We start from the raw sequence: 17678 nt of genomic DNA on the forward strand, positions 1-17678 counted from the left end.
TGCTTTTATTAGGGCTCTGGAGGCTGGCCACCAGCTGTGCTCTCCTGGGATCCCTCACAACACAATGTGTCAAGATGTGTGAACTATGTGGGTTTGCTGAGTCCTGCTTCATCTGCAGACTTCCCTTCTGCCTGGGCTCTGTTTCTTTGCTGCTTTCTTTCCACACAGGAGCCTTGCCATTCACAGGCCTTGGTCTGTGCCAGAGTCACTGGCCAGTCAGAGCTACAGTTCCCTCCACAGTCGTCTGTCTCCTGTTCCTACCCTAACCAGGGCAGATTTCTAGAAAGCCAGATTTCTTTTAGACAATTACCCGTGGCCATGATGTATGATCCCACACTTGAAACACAAACACAGGCGAGGTGGAGAGAAGAAACAGCTGCCTTGAGAGGGCTGATGGTTGAGGGCAGCCCTGCTGGGGCGTGATGCATCCACAGCATTCTGTTAGCACCAAGCAAGAGTCCAAAGATTCAAAAACCCATCTTCACCCAGCTTGGAGATTTCCAACTGTTCTTCGTCTTCTTGAGAGCACTAGCCAACCTTATTCCTTACTCCACCCTCACCCCCACTGGGGGATTTTAGGGAAACTATAATTAAACCACAAGAGCCCAGCTTGCATGTTGAATGAGAGATGCGATGTGGTGTGCTCTGATCATGTGATAAAGTAGAAGGGGATTTATAATCCAAGAAAACCAAATGTATCTAAGGTTCTAATCAAGAACTGGTACCAAATGGAGAGAAATAATAACCTGCTCCCTTTCTGGCAGGGCTGACTTCAATCAGACATGACCTCTCAGACTTCTTGGTGACACACTGATAGGATGCAGTGATAGGAAGAAGAAGAGAGTCCTGCCACTTCCTGGCACAGGAAACCACTGCAGCACCCTGTTCGGTAAAGCAGTTTCAGCCAGATGTGCCAATTCATGGGATGTGAGTGTGCCTGACCTAGACTGTGACTATGTGATAGAGTGGATGAGACAGGCACCAAGCCTCTCCATCCATTTATGCAATTAGCATAGTGCAAATGGAGCATTCCAGAACTTAAGAGGGTCCCTTCATGGAGGTGGTGTTTCACAGTGCAGCTCAAGAAGACACACATCAGGTTCTAATGAAGAAGAAAGTAGACTTGGGGGAGGCTGTATCTCCCAGTTCTAGCCTTCACTTTCAAAGGTCATGCCTGTGTCTTTTAAATGATAGTGAGTCACATTGTTGGGTGCTGTCCTTGGTTAATTCTCTTTGAAGTGGGTGAGTTATTTCTCTAACTTTCTCAGCTCCTTGTGAGGAGACAAGGACTGTGGTGACTTTGCCATCTCTGTGACTGCAGGCTGTGCCCACATAGGCTAAGAAATTCTGAAATCTGTGGTGACCACCAATAGTAATCATTTTCCAAGGTGAGCCCATGAGAACAATATCCATTTGCCCAGAAATTTAGAACCGAATATTGACCTGTCAGAAGGCATTTATCTGAAGCCTGAGGACATACATGGATCATCATCCACAATGCGCTAACCCATCTACTGTGAGAATTACTCTGTGGTACTCCAAAGAGAAGTGACAAAATGGCAAGAGAAGATGGATAGGACCAGTGAAAATAGAAACCCTCCAGTGCTCTTGAGAGCTGCGATGAAGTGGCTGAGGGAAAAGACTTTAATTCTAAACTGGTGGGGCTATTAACTTGAAAACAGCAAACACATCTAACTTTGGGTGTCTGAGTCATGTCACAGACAGCCAGGTGTCACCTGGGGGAGTCACACTAAGGATGGGTGGTACTTGCCATATCAAATTCATCATCTTCCATTTGAAGTATTTCTCCATTAATGGTAGCAATAACACACATTGTATTAAAGGCAAAAGAACATTCCAAAGTGATACTCGTGTGCCAACAATTCAAGGTTCTTTACAAGATCATATTGAGAATGGATATCATGGCAAAGCTTGGCGTGGGGCTAGAACACATTTTTTTTTTCTTCTGGTTTTGCTTTTCTTTCTGGAAATGTGTGCCATTTTCTATTTATATCTAGTCGTCACGTGGAGTTTTTTATGTATCAGTAACAAGTCACACTGACTTGGTAATTGTTGTTTATGTCACTAAATCAAAAGTACAGAGTCATATGTGCTACTCAGTGAAAATTAATACAGCCATTGGCACAATGCTAACAGATAGGGAAACTGGTTCCTGTGTAGACATCCTGGTTGAAAGAATTTTCTGTGCAAAAATGTAATATGAATAAGTTAAGGAATATAGCAATGTACACATATGATTGCTATTGGCTAGGTCTCATGCCTCCAGAACATAGAAAATGAAAATGAAGTACCTCATATCCTTTAGAGCTATTCTGTATTCCAAAGTGGGGAGTGCCGGGGTCTGGGCAAGCGGTGTGTGCCGGATCTGCAATTCACAATTAAAAATAAATTATAACACCTTTTATTGAAAGATCTTTTGAAATTAGGAAATGTTTTCAAAATGCCTATGATATTTTATATGAATTGTTAAAGTAAGTGGCTGCCTTCATCTCCTGGGACATCTTTGATGCTTTATCAATTTTAAAGTAGATTTGCATATTCACACCTGATCTGCATGCTCACATCCAATCTGCATATTTGCATCTATTTGAGAATAAGCCATTCTTCCTCACTCTCTGGTGTATGTCTCTCTGCTGACAGATACTTGTTCCTGAAAATTAAAGTCTCTCCAGTCGTTTTTGATTTTTTCTTTTTTGGTTTGTACAGATTTTACTATCACAGACGCTCATCCAAATTAGACTCTTTTTTTTTTGATAATTTTTCTTAAGTTTTCAAAGTGAGAAATATACACTATTTCAATGGAGGCTTCTGGTAAAATATCAGGGCCATTTTCAAATGCGTGGGATGTAAACAGAGAAATGGATGCACTGCTGCTGTCTCCAGCTGCTTATACAGAATAACATAGATAAGGTCTTCAAAGCATTTTCCTAGATCTACTGAAGAGTCTGGGGAAGGAAGACCTGTTAATACATAGCAGTCTTCCGTGGAGCAACCACATTCAAGCCAAATCACAGGAAATAGTCCTTAAGCTAGAATGAAGAGTTTCATGGAAATTATTTGTAATGCTACCTTTAGTTTTAGGTATAAACAATTTGATTGCTGAGAAAATTGCTGAGACTAAAGCTCTTAATTATTGTAAATTTGCCCAGGAATCTTAGTGAAAGTGGGTGGTCAATATTAACTCACAATAAGAACAGCCTCTTTGCTATGGGGACGGTTGCTAGGAGATGGTAATAATTGTCTCATCCAGAACACCCCTTCCCTATTGACAAAGCTGTAAGCTGAGCTGGTTGGAGATGGAGATGCTCAGGTGGGGAAGAATCCATCAGGTTTCCAACTCAGTTTACATGGTTTGAAGGAGGCTGAACTTCCCTTAGCTGTCCTGACTACATTTGACCAGGTCCTGGAACAGGACGTTATCTAAGACATAACCGCAAATGAGCTTGAGCCTTGTAGGAACATCATTCCACAGTTGCCCCCCACACCTTCAGCTGTGCCAGCGCATTACCTATACAGGTGGGCTGGACTCCACTCCACATTCCGTCCGCCTGGCAGGTTCTCCTGGAGGAACCCACTAACACGAATGGGGGTTTGCATTGGATGAAAACCTCAGACTTAAAGGTGAAGCTTTTCCCACTGAGCCGCCCCTCTGCAGGAGTGCCGGGATCACCACAGAACACAGCTGGGGAAATAAACAGGCCATGTCAGTCCTCAGCATGTCTAGACTGGGCTAGCTTATTAAACCTGCTTAGATCTTATAGATTCTTCAGATTCTGCCACTAAACCAGCAAACTCCTAAGGAGAAGGTGCTGTGATTGGCTAGTGTTATGTTGATGGCTAACTTGATCTTTAAAAGTTTAAAATCTCTGTGTTTAAGAGACATATAAAGCAAAATCAGACTTCCAATTAAGGGATGTTAGGGATTAAATGTTTTTGCTGCTCCTGCTTCTGTAAACAAGCCTGCTTTGTAGGAAATGACCTGCTTGCTAGAACAAATTGTAACAGTACTCTTTGCCTTTATAAACACCTGACTGTGGTAGCTGGGCTGGGTGCTGTATTTAGGAATCTTGAGTCCCTGGTATGTAGACTTGGCACCAGTGTCTAAATAGAAGCCTTTTCTTTGTTGCAATTTATTCATGGTAAGACTGGTGAATCTCTGAACCACCCCAGACCCATAATAACACCTGCCTTTGGCCACACCTGCTCAAGTCTGAGTTTACACAATCTGACCACAGCTACACTGTGCTGCTGAAAGTACCCCCTTGAGTGTCTGCCGTCACAGGGCACACTCTACCCTAGGACTTACGCAAGCACTGAGGGACTTCTCCTTTCCAAACTCCACGCCCTTCACAGGACAGGATGGCCGAGTGGGAGAGCTGGTAGCCGTCCACACAGCTGTAGCTTATGCTGGCACCCCAGTGGAAGTCTGATCCCTCCACCTTCCCGTTTGGCACTGGAGGAGGCTGATTGCATAGGACAGCTGTTGCCAAGAATAACAAGTCAAATACTGATGGACACACCACTGGGGCTGTTGTTCTCCCCACCACATCTCTCACGGTGGTTCTTATCACAGCTCTGACCACAGCTTGTGCCATAGCACCCATCCAAGAGCTTGCCATAAACCATACCACCATAGCACCTGCCATGTCCCCCCGCAACTACATCTCTGACTCTGGCCCCTGTCATGCCCACCCCCCTCCCTGCATCACTGATGCCTTTTAAAATAGAAACAATGTCTACAAAAACATTAACAACACGAGGGTTTTCCTCCAGTTATTTCTTCTTTAGTCCAGACCAAATATGTAAGAGTAACAATGAAGTCCATCTGCAAGGCTCTGCAGGATGGAACAGTATTCGATCCTCTGTGCTGGTCACACACATGGCCAAAGGGAAAAAAGTCCTAGGTCATTTCATTCCTGATACTAGGAGCAAACCTAAGGAGAGCTTGATCACACACCATCAGTGAAACCTTCAAATACATGTTACAGCTGGCAAGACTTTCTCCCGACATCCACGATTGTATTTATTTAAAGATAGCATATGATTTATCAAAGATACTCATGCATTCATGAATAATTATTTTCTAAAAATTTTAATTACATGTATTTTTGTGTGCATATGTGCATGTGAGTGCAGGAGCCTGAGGAGAACCGTCTCCCTAGACACCCTGAGTGACTTTGAAAGAGCTAATCCATAAAGGGCTGAACACAGTCCTATGAAATGACACTTGCAGAGTTTAATTTGAGTTTGGGGGTTCAACATTCATTTTCTGGGATACTGCAAAGACAAAGCAAGACCACTGGGCCATTCTGTGATGATGGCTCATGGGTCTGTCTATCATCCCCACTCCAGAGATTATTATAAAATGGGAAAATTCCCCAAGAAACATGTGAGAACCCACTTTGAATATGAGAAACTTTCAGACTCAGAGTCTGTCAATGGCACTGTGGAGGGCAGAAGGCTGCAGGGGAGGACATGTTTGCAAGTGTTCGTTCTCACCCATGCCAGCTCATGGGGGAAGCACCTGCAGGGCACACAGCAGCCACCACATGCACCTAGCAGGTAGAAGAGGGCCCTGGCTCTGACACTCAGCTGTGGTGATATATTGTGCACCCCAATACAACTGATCTGGGGATCAGAGGACAGAGCCAGCCACCAGATTAGACATAGAGGCCAGACAGTAATGACACACACCATTAATCCTATCATTCTTGAGACTCTGTGAGTTCAAGGCCATACTGGGAACCCAGCTAGGCATGGTGGCATACACCTTTAATCCCAGCATTTGAGATCTCATGCCTTTGCTTGGGAAGCACACATGCCTTTAATCCCAGGAAGTAAGATGGCAGCTCAGAGAAAGGTATATAAGGTGAGAAGAAGCAGGAATTCAATCTCTTTAGGCTCAGGATTTTGTAGGGTTAAGAACCACTGGCTGGCTTTCTCTGCCTTCTGATCTTTCAGCTTTCACTCCAATATCTGGCTCTGGGTTTTCTATTTATAAGACCATTTGGCAATTCATGTTACACTCAACCCTCTGCCCATTTAGTCATTTGCTCAGCAAATACTTCTTGAGAAATTCTCAGAGCTGATGATTGCGGCAGGGGGTGGGGGGGGGGGTGGGGGGGCTTCCCAGCACCAGCCTTTCTTTCCCCTCTTGTCTCATTCCAAGTCAGTAAGAGGAGAACATACCGGGATGATTCATCTTCTGATTATGGGACATCCTGACCATGAATGAAGATCCCTTGCATCCACAGCTTCCCTGTGACTGCACCAAGCTACCCTACCTCATCTGGCCAGAACCTGCCTATTTGCTGAGTGTCAGGCTATGTAATCCACAAGCCTTCCTGATCCTTCTAGGGTATATCTGTCTTTCCTCTGACCCCAGAACATTCCAGTGCTAACCCTCTATCTGTCATTGTCAGATGGCCAGCTGGGTGTGCTTCTTCCTCAACATTCCTGAAACTATACTCACCATCACATCAACCATCTATGTACCATGACCACCATCAGCTTATTTATCAAGAGTGCCTAAATTTGCCATATCCAAACATACTCCTTAGAGCAGTAGTTTTCAAGCTGTGGGTTATGACCCCTTTGTGGGTGGAATGACCCTTTCACAGGGGCTGCCTAAGACCATCAGAAAACACAGATATCTCCATTACATTCAAAACAGTAGCAAAACTACAGTTATGAAGTAGCAATGAAAACAGTTTTATGGTTGGGGGTCACCACAACATGAGGAGCTGTGGAAAAGAGTCACAGCATTAGGAAGGTTGAGAATCATTGTTCTAGAGGTTGGATGAGTCACATAGACCTCACTTTTTCCACTCAGGGAATTCTAATATTGAGCCATTCACTGTAGCCCTCCATGATCCAGTTTCCCCATCAGGAAAACTGTCACCAATTGGTCAGGAAAATAAAGTGAGTGGATATTTACAAACAGGTTGGGAAGAATTCCTGAGACTTCCTCCTGGCTGCTGGAACTGCTTTGTAAGCACAAAATGAATGCAGCACAATCCTGTAAAGACTTCTAAACCCATAGCGCCAAATAAATGACGGCACACACCTTTGCAGATGGGCCTGCTCTGATTCCATGTGCCATCTTTGGTGCAGCGGATGGTCGGTGATGCTGGGGGTTCCATCAGGTAGCCGGGGTTGCACTGATAGCTCACAGTCTTATTGAAAGTGAAGTCTGTCCCGAACTGGATGCCATTGGGCAGCGTGCCAGGATCCCCACAACTGATGACTAAGAGGCAGGTAGCAGAAAAGAACCAGACAGATGTAAATTATCACAATAGGAAGCAAACTGTGTGAGCACTCTTCTAGGATACAGCAGGGAACCAGAGAGGTGCCAGGAACCAGAGAGCTGCCCGGCTCCAGAGCACCGATTCCACCCACCTGCTGCCAAGGGGCTGTGTTTGGCATTGTGAACTGCTGTTCTATCTGATAGGTGGTGGTGTGGTTGCCAGCCCTTGCTGTTCCTAATCAAGACACACCCAGAGCTATAGACAAGAATATATCTTATTTCTCTTGAAACTAGGCTGTCTGGAGCCAGAGAAGCCTTGCTTTTCTCTATGGTTCCTCCTTCACTGCACAGCCTAACTGACCCTTTAATTAGCTCCAGCTGTGTACATCAAAGAAGTAGGCTCTTAAAGCTTCCAAGAAAACAGAGCATCACACCAAACTTATAGTAATCTTTTATGGTGATTTTACAGGATCAGTAGATTTGGAAATTCCACTGTCTCTGTTGGGCTTCCTGGACCCCGACCCCTGGCTCCACCCAAGCAGGTACTGACTTGTACAGTCAGGTGCTGTGCCTGTCCATGTCCCGTTGGCTGTGCAGTGCCGAGTCATGAGCCCCGAGGTTTTGTAGCCTTCCCAGCAGGCGTAGATGACTGAGCTGGAGAAAAGGATGCCATCACTGCTCAGGATCATCCCATTGGTGGGGGTGCCTGGGTTTCCACAGGACACGGCTGTCAGGAGGCAAAAACAGTGGCCCAGAAGGGAGTAAGCCAAGACCGAAGCTTAAGACAAAGGAGACCCATGAGCATGAGTTTCTAATGGTATTAGAACATTTGTATAGGATAAATTCAGCCTTTGTCTTACATGACCCTCAGATTTATTTGTTAGCCACAAAAGTAAAACCTGTATTTTTACATCTTTCCTCATCAAAACATGAATTTGAAACATTGAAAATCCAAAGCTTTGTTTATCTAAGCTTGAACATACTTTCCAGCAATGCAGAATTATCATGAACTTTAAAATGTATTATATGTTATTAGAGTTCAAAAACATCTTCCTTTATAGCATTCTTTATTTGTTTGAAATCTGGAAAATTAAGGCCATATGTTCTATCTCCAGCAGAGTTCACTTGGGGAGTAGAGAATACCTCAGGAATGCAAGTAACTGTACCTATCAGAACAGAGTCTCCCTCATATTATCAAATATACCCACAGCTATATAATTAGTTGTCACATGGTTTCACTTTACATTGTTCTCAAAAGTATCTTAATGTTCCCTACAGTCCCAGAGATCTCAGCTAATGGTGCTCAGTGCAACAGGGCAGGACTCTTATTCACTGTGTGCACCTTAGCCACCAAGAAGAGGAAATACCCCCTTCTACTGGGGACAGATCACAATGATGGCCTCAATGTTGAATATTTTGTCATTTGTATTTGAGACCATTATCAGAATAACTGTTGTATTTTCACATCAGCCCTGTCACAATGATGTGTAGGAGAAGACAACAGGTCATGAGACCATTACTGGATAATAAACAGGAAGACTACAGCATGACATTCTCTGAGTATTTGAAAACATTCTTGTATATTTAGTTGTTCCACTTTTAAACCTAGTTCTGAGAACAAAGAAAGATGCATTTCTCTTAAAATACAGAAGAAAGTAGTCAATTCTTATTTCATGTAGAATATGCACATGAGCTTAAGTTGAGTTTATTCTTGTTTGCAAAACAAATACAAAACACAAATATCAGTGTTTCTCTTCTTGTGTCCATGGCAGGCATAACTAATCAATAATAATTCACTTCTACAATGAATGTGATTCTGAACCTACAGTTCTTCCTAAGGCAGACCTTTCAACAATATCCTGTTTGACATTTATGTTGAACAGTGTTTACCAATTCACCCGTTTCCCTAAAATACAAATTAAAATTTCAAAGTGAAAAGACAACAGTGTTGGACTATTTGGAGCAATTGCTCATTCAATACACATTTGTTTAGCAGTTAGAATATTGTAGCTGCTGATAGAAAGTCTCTCAAAGAAAGGGATCACATGTAGTCCAAACTAGAACCTAAGAATCAACAAAGAATGGTAGTGACATTTCTACCTGATAATACTTGATAAAATACCCATGTGTAGAGCTTCCTAAGTCACCTATGCAGGACAAAATTAATCAACTAATTGATGAGAATCATTCACTTTATCTTAGAAGCAAATATATGTTAGTGAGTTTCTACCATGATGATGCTATCTGAACACTGAGACATTTCTCTTCAAATATTGCATTCTATAAAGTAAGACTTATAATTACATTTCTCTATTTCACAGTAAAAAAACACATTTATTGCCTGTTATACCAGGGAAATACAGATAGAAGGCAGTGTCAGCTTGTGTTTTTGAAGTGACTTTGATGACACACAACAGAAGAGGATGTGATACTTAAAGCAATAGGTTCTATTTGTAGTTACCAAAAAACAAAGATAATTTGTAAATTAAAAGGTAAAAATTAATCATAGTCTATGTTTTCAGGTTTTGTTTTTTTTAAATACATCTTCTACTTTATATTTTGTTCCTGTGTTTTGTTTTGCTAAGACACAATTTTATCTTACTTAATTTACAGTAAGATATTAATAAGATCAATAGAGCCCACTGAGGATGGTACATGAGACAGATGGCAGCAGCATTATACTGAAATCTGTGATTTTTTTTTTTCTGAGTTAATTTATAAAGACAATGGCTTCAAACTCTACCTGTAATATAATTAACTGTAAAAGGCTTGTTAAAGCACACCCCATCACTGTAATGTGTGGAATGTCACATGACCTGGCTATTAGTGGCAATGACAAGGTTGTAGCTCAGGTTATCTCCCATCAATACCACACTTTTATGCCTTTAGTTGAATTTAGGGTTTATCAAAATTATGAGGAATCAATAAAGAATTGTCCAATGCAACTGAAATAAAATGACATCATTATAGTGAATCAACTTCCAGAATGAGGGCCTTGGAAGCATTTGTTAATAAGCCTGTATTCAAAAGATAGATTACTAACCAAAGCCAACATAATGTCAACAAAATCTACAGGCATGTACTATTAAAATATCATAGCTATATAAATCATTTGATCTTTGTGAATGTTTTAAAAGCTTTTCTTGTTTTGGTTTTCATGACTTGTAAGTTCCTTTTACAATTCATTCCAGTTTCTCCTGGGGCTGTAAAGTTTTTAGTAGATTAAGAAGAGGCAATCACATCAGGATGGAAATAATCCCGACTAGGGAACCTGTGCTTGAAGCCTTGCTTAACACTTCTAGAGATCCAGTCCCCAGTGGTTGACACTGTAAGAGCTTTTTCAAGCATTTCAAATTGCATAGAAAAAAAATTTATCCATATATCATATATCAGCATAATCTTTTTGAGACCCAAAACTTGAGAAGTTGGCTTACGTGGGTATCTGTTAGTTAATGGCATCTCTGCCTACATTCTGATGCTATTTTATGAACTTTGAGCAAATCATTATCAAACACATCTTGGTTCATCTTTGCCTAAGGCAGACTTTACAATCACCTAGCCTGGTACTATAAAGGACTCATGATGGCCACCGCTGAGAGTTGGACCATCCTTACCTCCTATGGAGATCAGATATACTCATTCTGGAATGCCACACAGATTATACTCTTAGATGGTTTGCAGCTGTTGTGAATGGAGGCACCAACAGGAGGGAACCTGTCGGAACTGAGATACTCCTGCCCATAGAGATTATGTCTTCTGATTGAGCTGCTTCTCCTCATTGCCTCTCAGCCTCCACTCACCTCAAGGATCCATACAACAAGGCATCAATCATAGGCTACCATAAGATTAGAAACCTACTTTTGTGTGATAAACATTCAAAGGTTAAGAGCTAGTGTGATAGGTCCTTTGGACAGTCAGGACATCTTTAGGGCTCACTCATAACCTGGACTGATGCTCTTAAAACTTTTGGGAGAAGGATTCAAGTGATAAAATCCTCTAGCGATCCCTCCAGGTGGTCCCAGTCACTTAGGGATGAGTCAGTGGTTTGAAGAGCCATTGGTTGGGAGGACTTTACTTACCCTCGCACACAGGCTGTACCCCTGACCAGGACCCATTCACCAGGCATGTACGCTCTGCAGAGCCCCGCAGCTGGTGGCCCATCTCACAGGAGAAGCGCAGGAGACTCTTTGTCTTAAACTCATCCCCAAGACGAGACCCATGTGCAGGGGTCCCTGGGTCGCCACAAAATCCAGGACTATTTCCTGGGGAGAACAAAACCCAGAGAATGCATGGTTTGTTTAAATCAAGTTGTTTCATGTAAAACTTCTTAATATGCCTTTAAGACAGTCTATGCTTTCACAGTACTGTGGGATCTGGGAAGAAATATTATCTTCATCAAAATAAAAAGTGTGGTTAATGAGAAAATGTGATTCTTTGAGAAGAAGTGAAATACTGAGATGTGATCATAGAAGCATCCCAGGGCAGGTAGTGTGGGCAGCAAGTCAGAAATGGGGGCTTAGGTCTACCAGCTACACAGGAACCTCAAGGTTTCTACTCTTCAGAGCTTCATCCCACGTTAATAAGTGTCATATCTTACTTAAAGATCACCCATAGAGAAATTAGGACAATTGGTGACAGTGACTACTGACACTAGAGGTGAAGTATAGGAAAATAAAGTGGAAGCCTATAAAAATTCAACCAAGGTAAGCAAGAGCTCCAGCAGAGCAATCGGAAACCCCTGCAGAAGGAAATGTAGAGATGAGTCTGTGAGGACAGGGCAGATGCTACTACCAATTGAGTGGTAAGAATCAGGGGTAATGACAGAGATGCTGAAGCAGATGATACAGACCTATGTGATGTGGCTTAGTGATGAGATGAGGTTGAAATCATAGTGATCTATGTGGTGGGGACCATTTATACTGGTGAGGATGATGCCGATCATGACTTACATAATGTGGCCTGCAATAAATGGATGGTGCTGATGATGGGGATGGTGGTGGTCTATGTCATGGGGACCAGTGATGATAGATAGTTAAGATGATGCTGATCTATGGGGTATGGACCAAAGGCTGTGGTGAAGATGTCAATGCTCCCTATGGTGGGGACCAGAGATGATGGCAATCATCTAGATTAGTGGCATATTTTGCATCATTACAAGCATGCACATGGCTGTCCAATATTCTGAATGTAGGGCTCCTCACCTGAGCAGTGGGGAAGGGTTCCACTCCAGTGACTGTCTTCTTGGCAGACTCTTGTGCTATTGCCTGTGAGGATCTGGCCCCCTTTGCAAGAGTACTGAACAGTGGCTCCATATGTAAACAATTCTCCAGTTAGGACAGCATTAGCAGGGACCCCAGGATGCCCACATGATATAGCTGAAGATAAGATTAGAAAACATGAAGATATATATTTTGCATAGTAAGGCTCCCATTCAGACCACCCCCCCAACACATACACACATTACCCATTAAGGAACAGGACTTAACTGTGTCCTCTACAGATAAGAAATGCCTTTTTCCAGATGGTATTTACATATCTAGTTATTGAAAAAAAGGAAAAGTAATGGTGATGTAATTTTTTTTTTTTTAACTAAGAGAGCTTTGCTTAAAGTTGGAATTTCCATGTCAGCCTTCAAGGAGAAAAACATCTCCCTGACTTTATTTGCCTGGCTCTTATTCTGTGTGAGCAGAATGGGGATTTTTTTTCAAGTGAAAAGCCATACAATTCCATCAGAATGATTTCCATTACTTCGTCAGTTAACATGATAATCATACAGTTTGCTCAGAGACAAGATTGTATTAAATTTACCTAATTAAGCTCATCTGTCTAGGAAAACAAGTCTAGTGAGCATACTTTTAGTGGGCTGTGATCCAAAATGTGTAAGTAAAAATAACAAATGAAAAATTGACTCCCCTTCAGCATAGTCTAAAAAATTATCTCAGCATTTTCATTCATATCCTTAAAATTATACCAAACTGAGTCCATAATCTATTGTCAACATCCTTCAAAAAGACAAGTTCCAAAAAAACAAACAAACAAACAAACAAAGACAAGTTCTAGGATTCAGATGAATAGAGTACTGAGTACTGAAAACCCACTCTCCACTTGCTCATGAATTACAAATACAGCTAGGGACAGATAAACTGCAATGCTTCATGCAAATGACTAGCTAGGTGGAAGCCTCCAGGTACTTATTCAAAGGCATGGATTCAGCATCGAAGACTAACTCCCTTTTGATTACTAGCAACACAGAAGTGATATGGACCAGAGAGGAGGGGCTGGAGCTGGACCGCAGAGCCCTCCCCTGGGTCACCCTCCCCTGGGTCACACTAGCCCTCATTATCCACCTAGCATTAGCATTCATTCAGTGCAGACCCAAGTTTCATCCAGAGTCCTAAAAGAAAAGAGCTAAAAGGAAGCCAATTAGATCCCAAACACTGAAGTGTTGGGTAAATGACCAATTCTGGCTAAAATAAGAGAACAAAGGAAAACAATCCAAGAAACAAAGCAACAGCAGCAAGGAGACAAGGCGGAACCTCTCTGGAGCATGTGAAGCTGTCCTCTGAGATGCTCCTTCCCATGCTCTCCTTGTTAAGGATAAGCAGGACAAGGAGGGATGGGGACCAGACGGTCAAGGGACAGGGAATTGGTTAAGTCCCAGGGCCTGCAGGTGGAGCACTAAATGAGCATCAATCAGTACAAAGGCTGGTGGGAATTTCCCAGGAGTAGGAGAGGACCATGTAAAAGGGAAGGAACGGAGACAACCAAGTTCCCTGGAAAATTCCCCAGCTTGGAACTGCAGAATGCCCAAGGCGAGAGACTGTGGCCCATTCATAGAGGAGCCAGCCCTGTCTACAGTCACTGAGCACTCAACACTCCTGGAAGCTATCGTTCACTTTCTCTGTGGAAAGAAACCATAGTGTCAAATTTAGAACTGAAAGCTGTTTCTGTGCAGGGCTGGGAGGCTAATGCCCCTGAAGTGGGGGTGGGTGCAATTCTCCCCTACCTACCCACCCACCCGCAAAGCCCTGCAGCCCAAAGGGATAGAGGGCCCTTTGTAGCGAGGAATCTCCTGCCAAGGTGCCACCTATTTTCTGGGCATTACTGTGAAGGTGGCATTTTGATTTTAAGGACTGCTTTGCTTCTGCCTGACTTGAGAAGCCCAGACAGCGATGTTTTCTAAATGCACAGATTAAATTTGGAAGATGATCTTTCTGTGCTGCAGGATTGTTTTGTTTTCAAGGGGAAAACACCACAGTATGGGGCACGCATAGACAGATACATTCATCTTCTTCTAAACGGAGAAGAACAGATTCTTTGGGACCTTGGGGGCCATTTGCATCTTTATCTGTGCCGAAGAGCACCTCTACCCTTCCCAGAGCTGTCCTTTCTGCTGGCTCATATGAGGTTTGTCTGAGGCTGTCTGCCAGCTGGGGTCACAGCTGGCTGCACTGGAAGGGCTGTGGGAGCCAGATCCATTCTCTGCGGCAACATCTCCCTCTCAGTCATGGATGCTGGGTGAGCAGGTCAGAAGCCTACCTCAGAGCCCTTGGCTGATGTTTCAAATCTGGAACTTCAGAGAGTGAGGCTGGGGTGGGGGAGATGGGGAGACACGGATATGATGGAAAGTAAAGAGTAAGCCCGTCTCACAGACTAAAGCAGGCAGAGGTGGTCATACAGAGGCAGAGGTGAGAGGTCCGTTTCTCCCATCTTACACTCATGTAAGTCATATTTGGTGATTTCTGTCTGACCCATGATAAGGACCGGCACAAACAGTGATAGGAGAGGGAGAAGGAGCTAAAATTTTGTGTTTACATGACTATGTAGAAATGCATGTCTATTGCTGCCATTTCCTTTGGCTCTGTGGCCAGGAAGCCTGGGAGAAGCCTCGCTTACCTAGACACTTGGGTAAGGAGCGATCCCACAAGCCATTTGCCATACAGCTCAGGGCAGAAGACCCCAGCAGGTAGAACCCCTTCTTGCAGTGATACATCACACTCATCCCATATTCGAAACTCTCAGGAAAGTTCTGTTGCCCATGGCGCACTGCATTTTCCACAAATCCAGGATCCGAACAGTTTACCACTAGGAAATGAAACATTTCATTAGAGATAAAGCTTCCCCCCCCCCAGCTGAAAACAAGAATAAAGCTACATCCTTTGCAAGAGAAAGAAGGCAATGGTAGATTGTCATACTGGACAAATCAAATAAGTCTCTAAAAGACAAACATTATCTTCTCTCATTTGTGGTCCCCATATTTCATATGGATATATAAAATCATATATGTATATAGGACAGGAAAATATGTGTGAAATTGTTCAGATAACAAAGGGGAACAGAGGGTGGGGCTAAAAAAGAAGAGATACAGAGCACGGGGAAATATGCTCAACATATAATATATAGGTATGTGAGAATGTCCTTATGTAAACAGTATCTTGTACAATGAGTACACAATGAATTAAAAAATAAATGCATAAATTACAATAGGAAACAAACAAACAGACAAATCCTATGCCAAAGTATAAAAGTATAAATTTTAAATCAATTTAGATAGTTTATGAAGGGAGAAGTTGATCTGGGAACTTACGCATGAATTCTTGATTCCTCTGCTGTGGAGAGAATTCCCACAGAGCTATACTTGGTTTGACTCCAGAGTATTAATACCTAGCCTTAATCCACCTTTTGTTTCTCTTTTTACCCTCTATGTGAATCTTGTCTGAGAGTTTCTAAAAGGTACAAAGCCTATGCACAACTCAGTTGGGAAAAATCCAGCACACTGTGATATTCCTTAATTGAGAATTTGCATTTGGCTTGTCCCTTTGGAAGCTTAGTTAAGATGTTTTGGGGATATGGAAATCTACTTGCTACAAGTGTAAATTGGAGAACAATAAAAAAGGCCCTTGGCTGAGGGAGGGTGTCTCTGTCTGAGAGGCTCAGTCCCCCTGTAACCAGGAAAGACTAGAATGTCTGCCTTGAGGTGCCTCTGTCTCTTGATTCCATGGACCCTCGTGAACACCCACCCTGTAGATTGTATTGTATTTATTCTTTGTTATAGACATGTCAAGCATCAGATTGACTACTACCATAGTTCTGAAGTTATGGGGCCAATCTACTATTTCCTAAAATTATGATTCTTCAATATAAATTCTAGATCAATTTTCTTCATTAAGTTTTTACGTTCTAAAAAAATGGTGAAATGGAACTGGCTGGCACTGGTTTGATTAGGTTTATTCAAGGATAGTGTTTGAGATCTGGAACAAACTTTATTTAGCCACACCCACCTATACATATTTATGTGTGCCCCTAAGGGAATACTGCTGTCAATACACCATCTATGCAGCTGAAAATGGCAGTTCTTCCATCAACACCTCATGGAAATGTAGATTAGGCCACCTCTGATGGGACTCCTCTTGCCTCAGGAGGAGAGAGGAAGGCATTCTCAGCAGTACAGGACACGCTCTGGTTATGCTGAATGGCTTCCATTAGCCCAAAGGCCCATGGGCATCTTGGGAGAAATTAGCAGCAGGCATTCTCAGGTGCAGAATAGCAAATGGCCTGATTACCTCGTACTTCCCCTACCATGCCAGTGAATGGGACAGCTGTCGTGGAGCACCCTCTTTAGATTATTTCTGGCTCAGAAAAGAGCTGTGCACTGAATTCTCAGCAGCCACTGCACACAGTGAGTTCTTGAAACTGAAGGCAAACCTCTCCCCCTGTATGGATTTGATTCCTTTGCTGGGATGGGAGTGGGGAGGTCCAGACAGGGATGGGGTTCATCAAGACCTTTTTGGTGCAATGTTCTCTGAATTTCATGAAACTCTTGAACTTATGTATGAAAGCTTTGATTTCCCTGAGCTAAAAAAAAAAAGTTTATGGATCTGAGGAGGATATTTTTTAAGGTTTCACAATACTTTGTTTCTATAACTAAGTTGTAATCCAAACTCTAACCTAGCAGGGATGACCTAGCTGGAGGCAATCAAATAAACCTGAAAAATGATTTGTAAAACCTGGAATATCCTAGGCCAATGCTTGGCATGGCAAGCCTAATTTTAGATGAAAAGAAAAACGGTCCCTTGAATAGAGAAGCACTACCTCTATGTACTCTGAACAGACAAAGGGCAATTAAAGTATCCTGTGATCCATAGGGCACTGTTGACATACTGTGAACTCCTCAGTGGAGTCTTTGGGGCCTGTGCTAGACAGGACATTCCCTCAGTGTGACCTGTGCTGATGTACAAAAGTCTGGAATCCTATGTTCTGCACAGTGCTTTGTGAGCATGTACTGAGTATAAGTTATGACTCCCTGCATAGGGACAGGGTGTGTGTGTGTGTGTAAGCCTTTTCCTTTGCCTGTACCTCAGGGCAAATATACCCTTCCTAGACACGTGTTTGGGGTTTTTGTTTGTTTGTT

General features: G+C 42.7%; 1 protein-coding gene across 1 annotated transcript in view; it reads right to left on the reverse strand.

The window, feature by feature from the left end:
* The window catches only part of Csmd1 (CUB and Sushi multiple domains 1), a 600818-nt gene that overhangs the window by 20762 nt on the left and 562378 nt on the right, over positions 1-17678 (reverse strand). The window contains exons 50-57 of the mRNA XM_036209300.1: positions 15164-15352; positions 12469-12642; positions 11347-11529; positions 7818-7994; positions 7088-7267; positions 4328-4501; positions 3530-3703; positions 2313-2386 (exon numbers count right to left, since the gene is read on the reverse strand). Coding sequence (XP_036065193.1) covers positions 2313-2386; positions 3530-3703; positions 4328-4501; positions 7088-7267; positions 7818-7994; positions 11347-11529; positions 12469-12642; positions 15164-15352 — 1325 coding nt within the window. The remainder of the gene's footprint in view (positions 1-2312; positions 2387-3529; positions 3704-4327; positions 4502-7087; positions 7268-7817; positions 7995-11346; positions 11530-12468; positions 12643-15163; positions 15353-17678) is intronic.

Source organism: Onychomys torridus, chromosome 17, assembly GCF_903995425.1.
Source record: "Onychomys torridus chromosome 17, mOncTor1.1, whole genome shotgun sequence".
NCBI classification, from domain to species: Eukaryota; Metazoa; Chordata; class Mammalia; order Rodentia; family Cricetidae; genus Onychomys; species Onychomys torridus.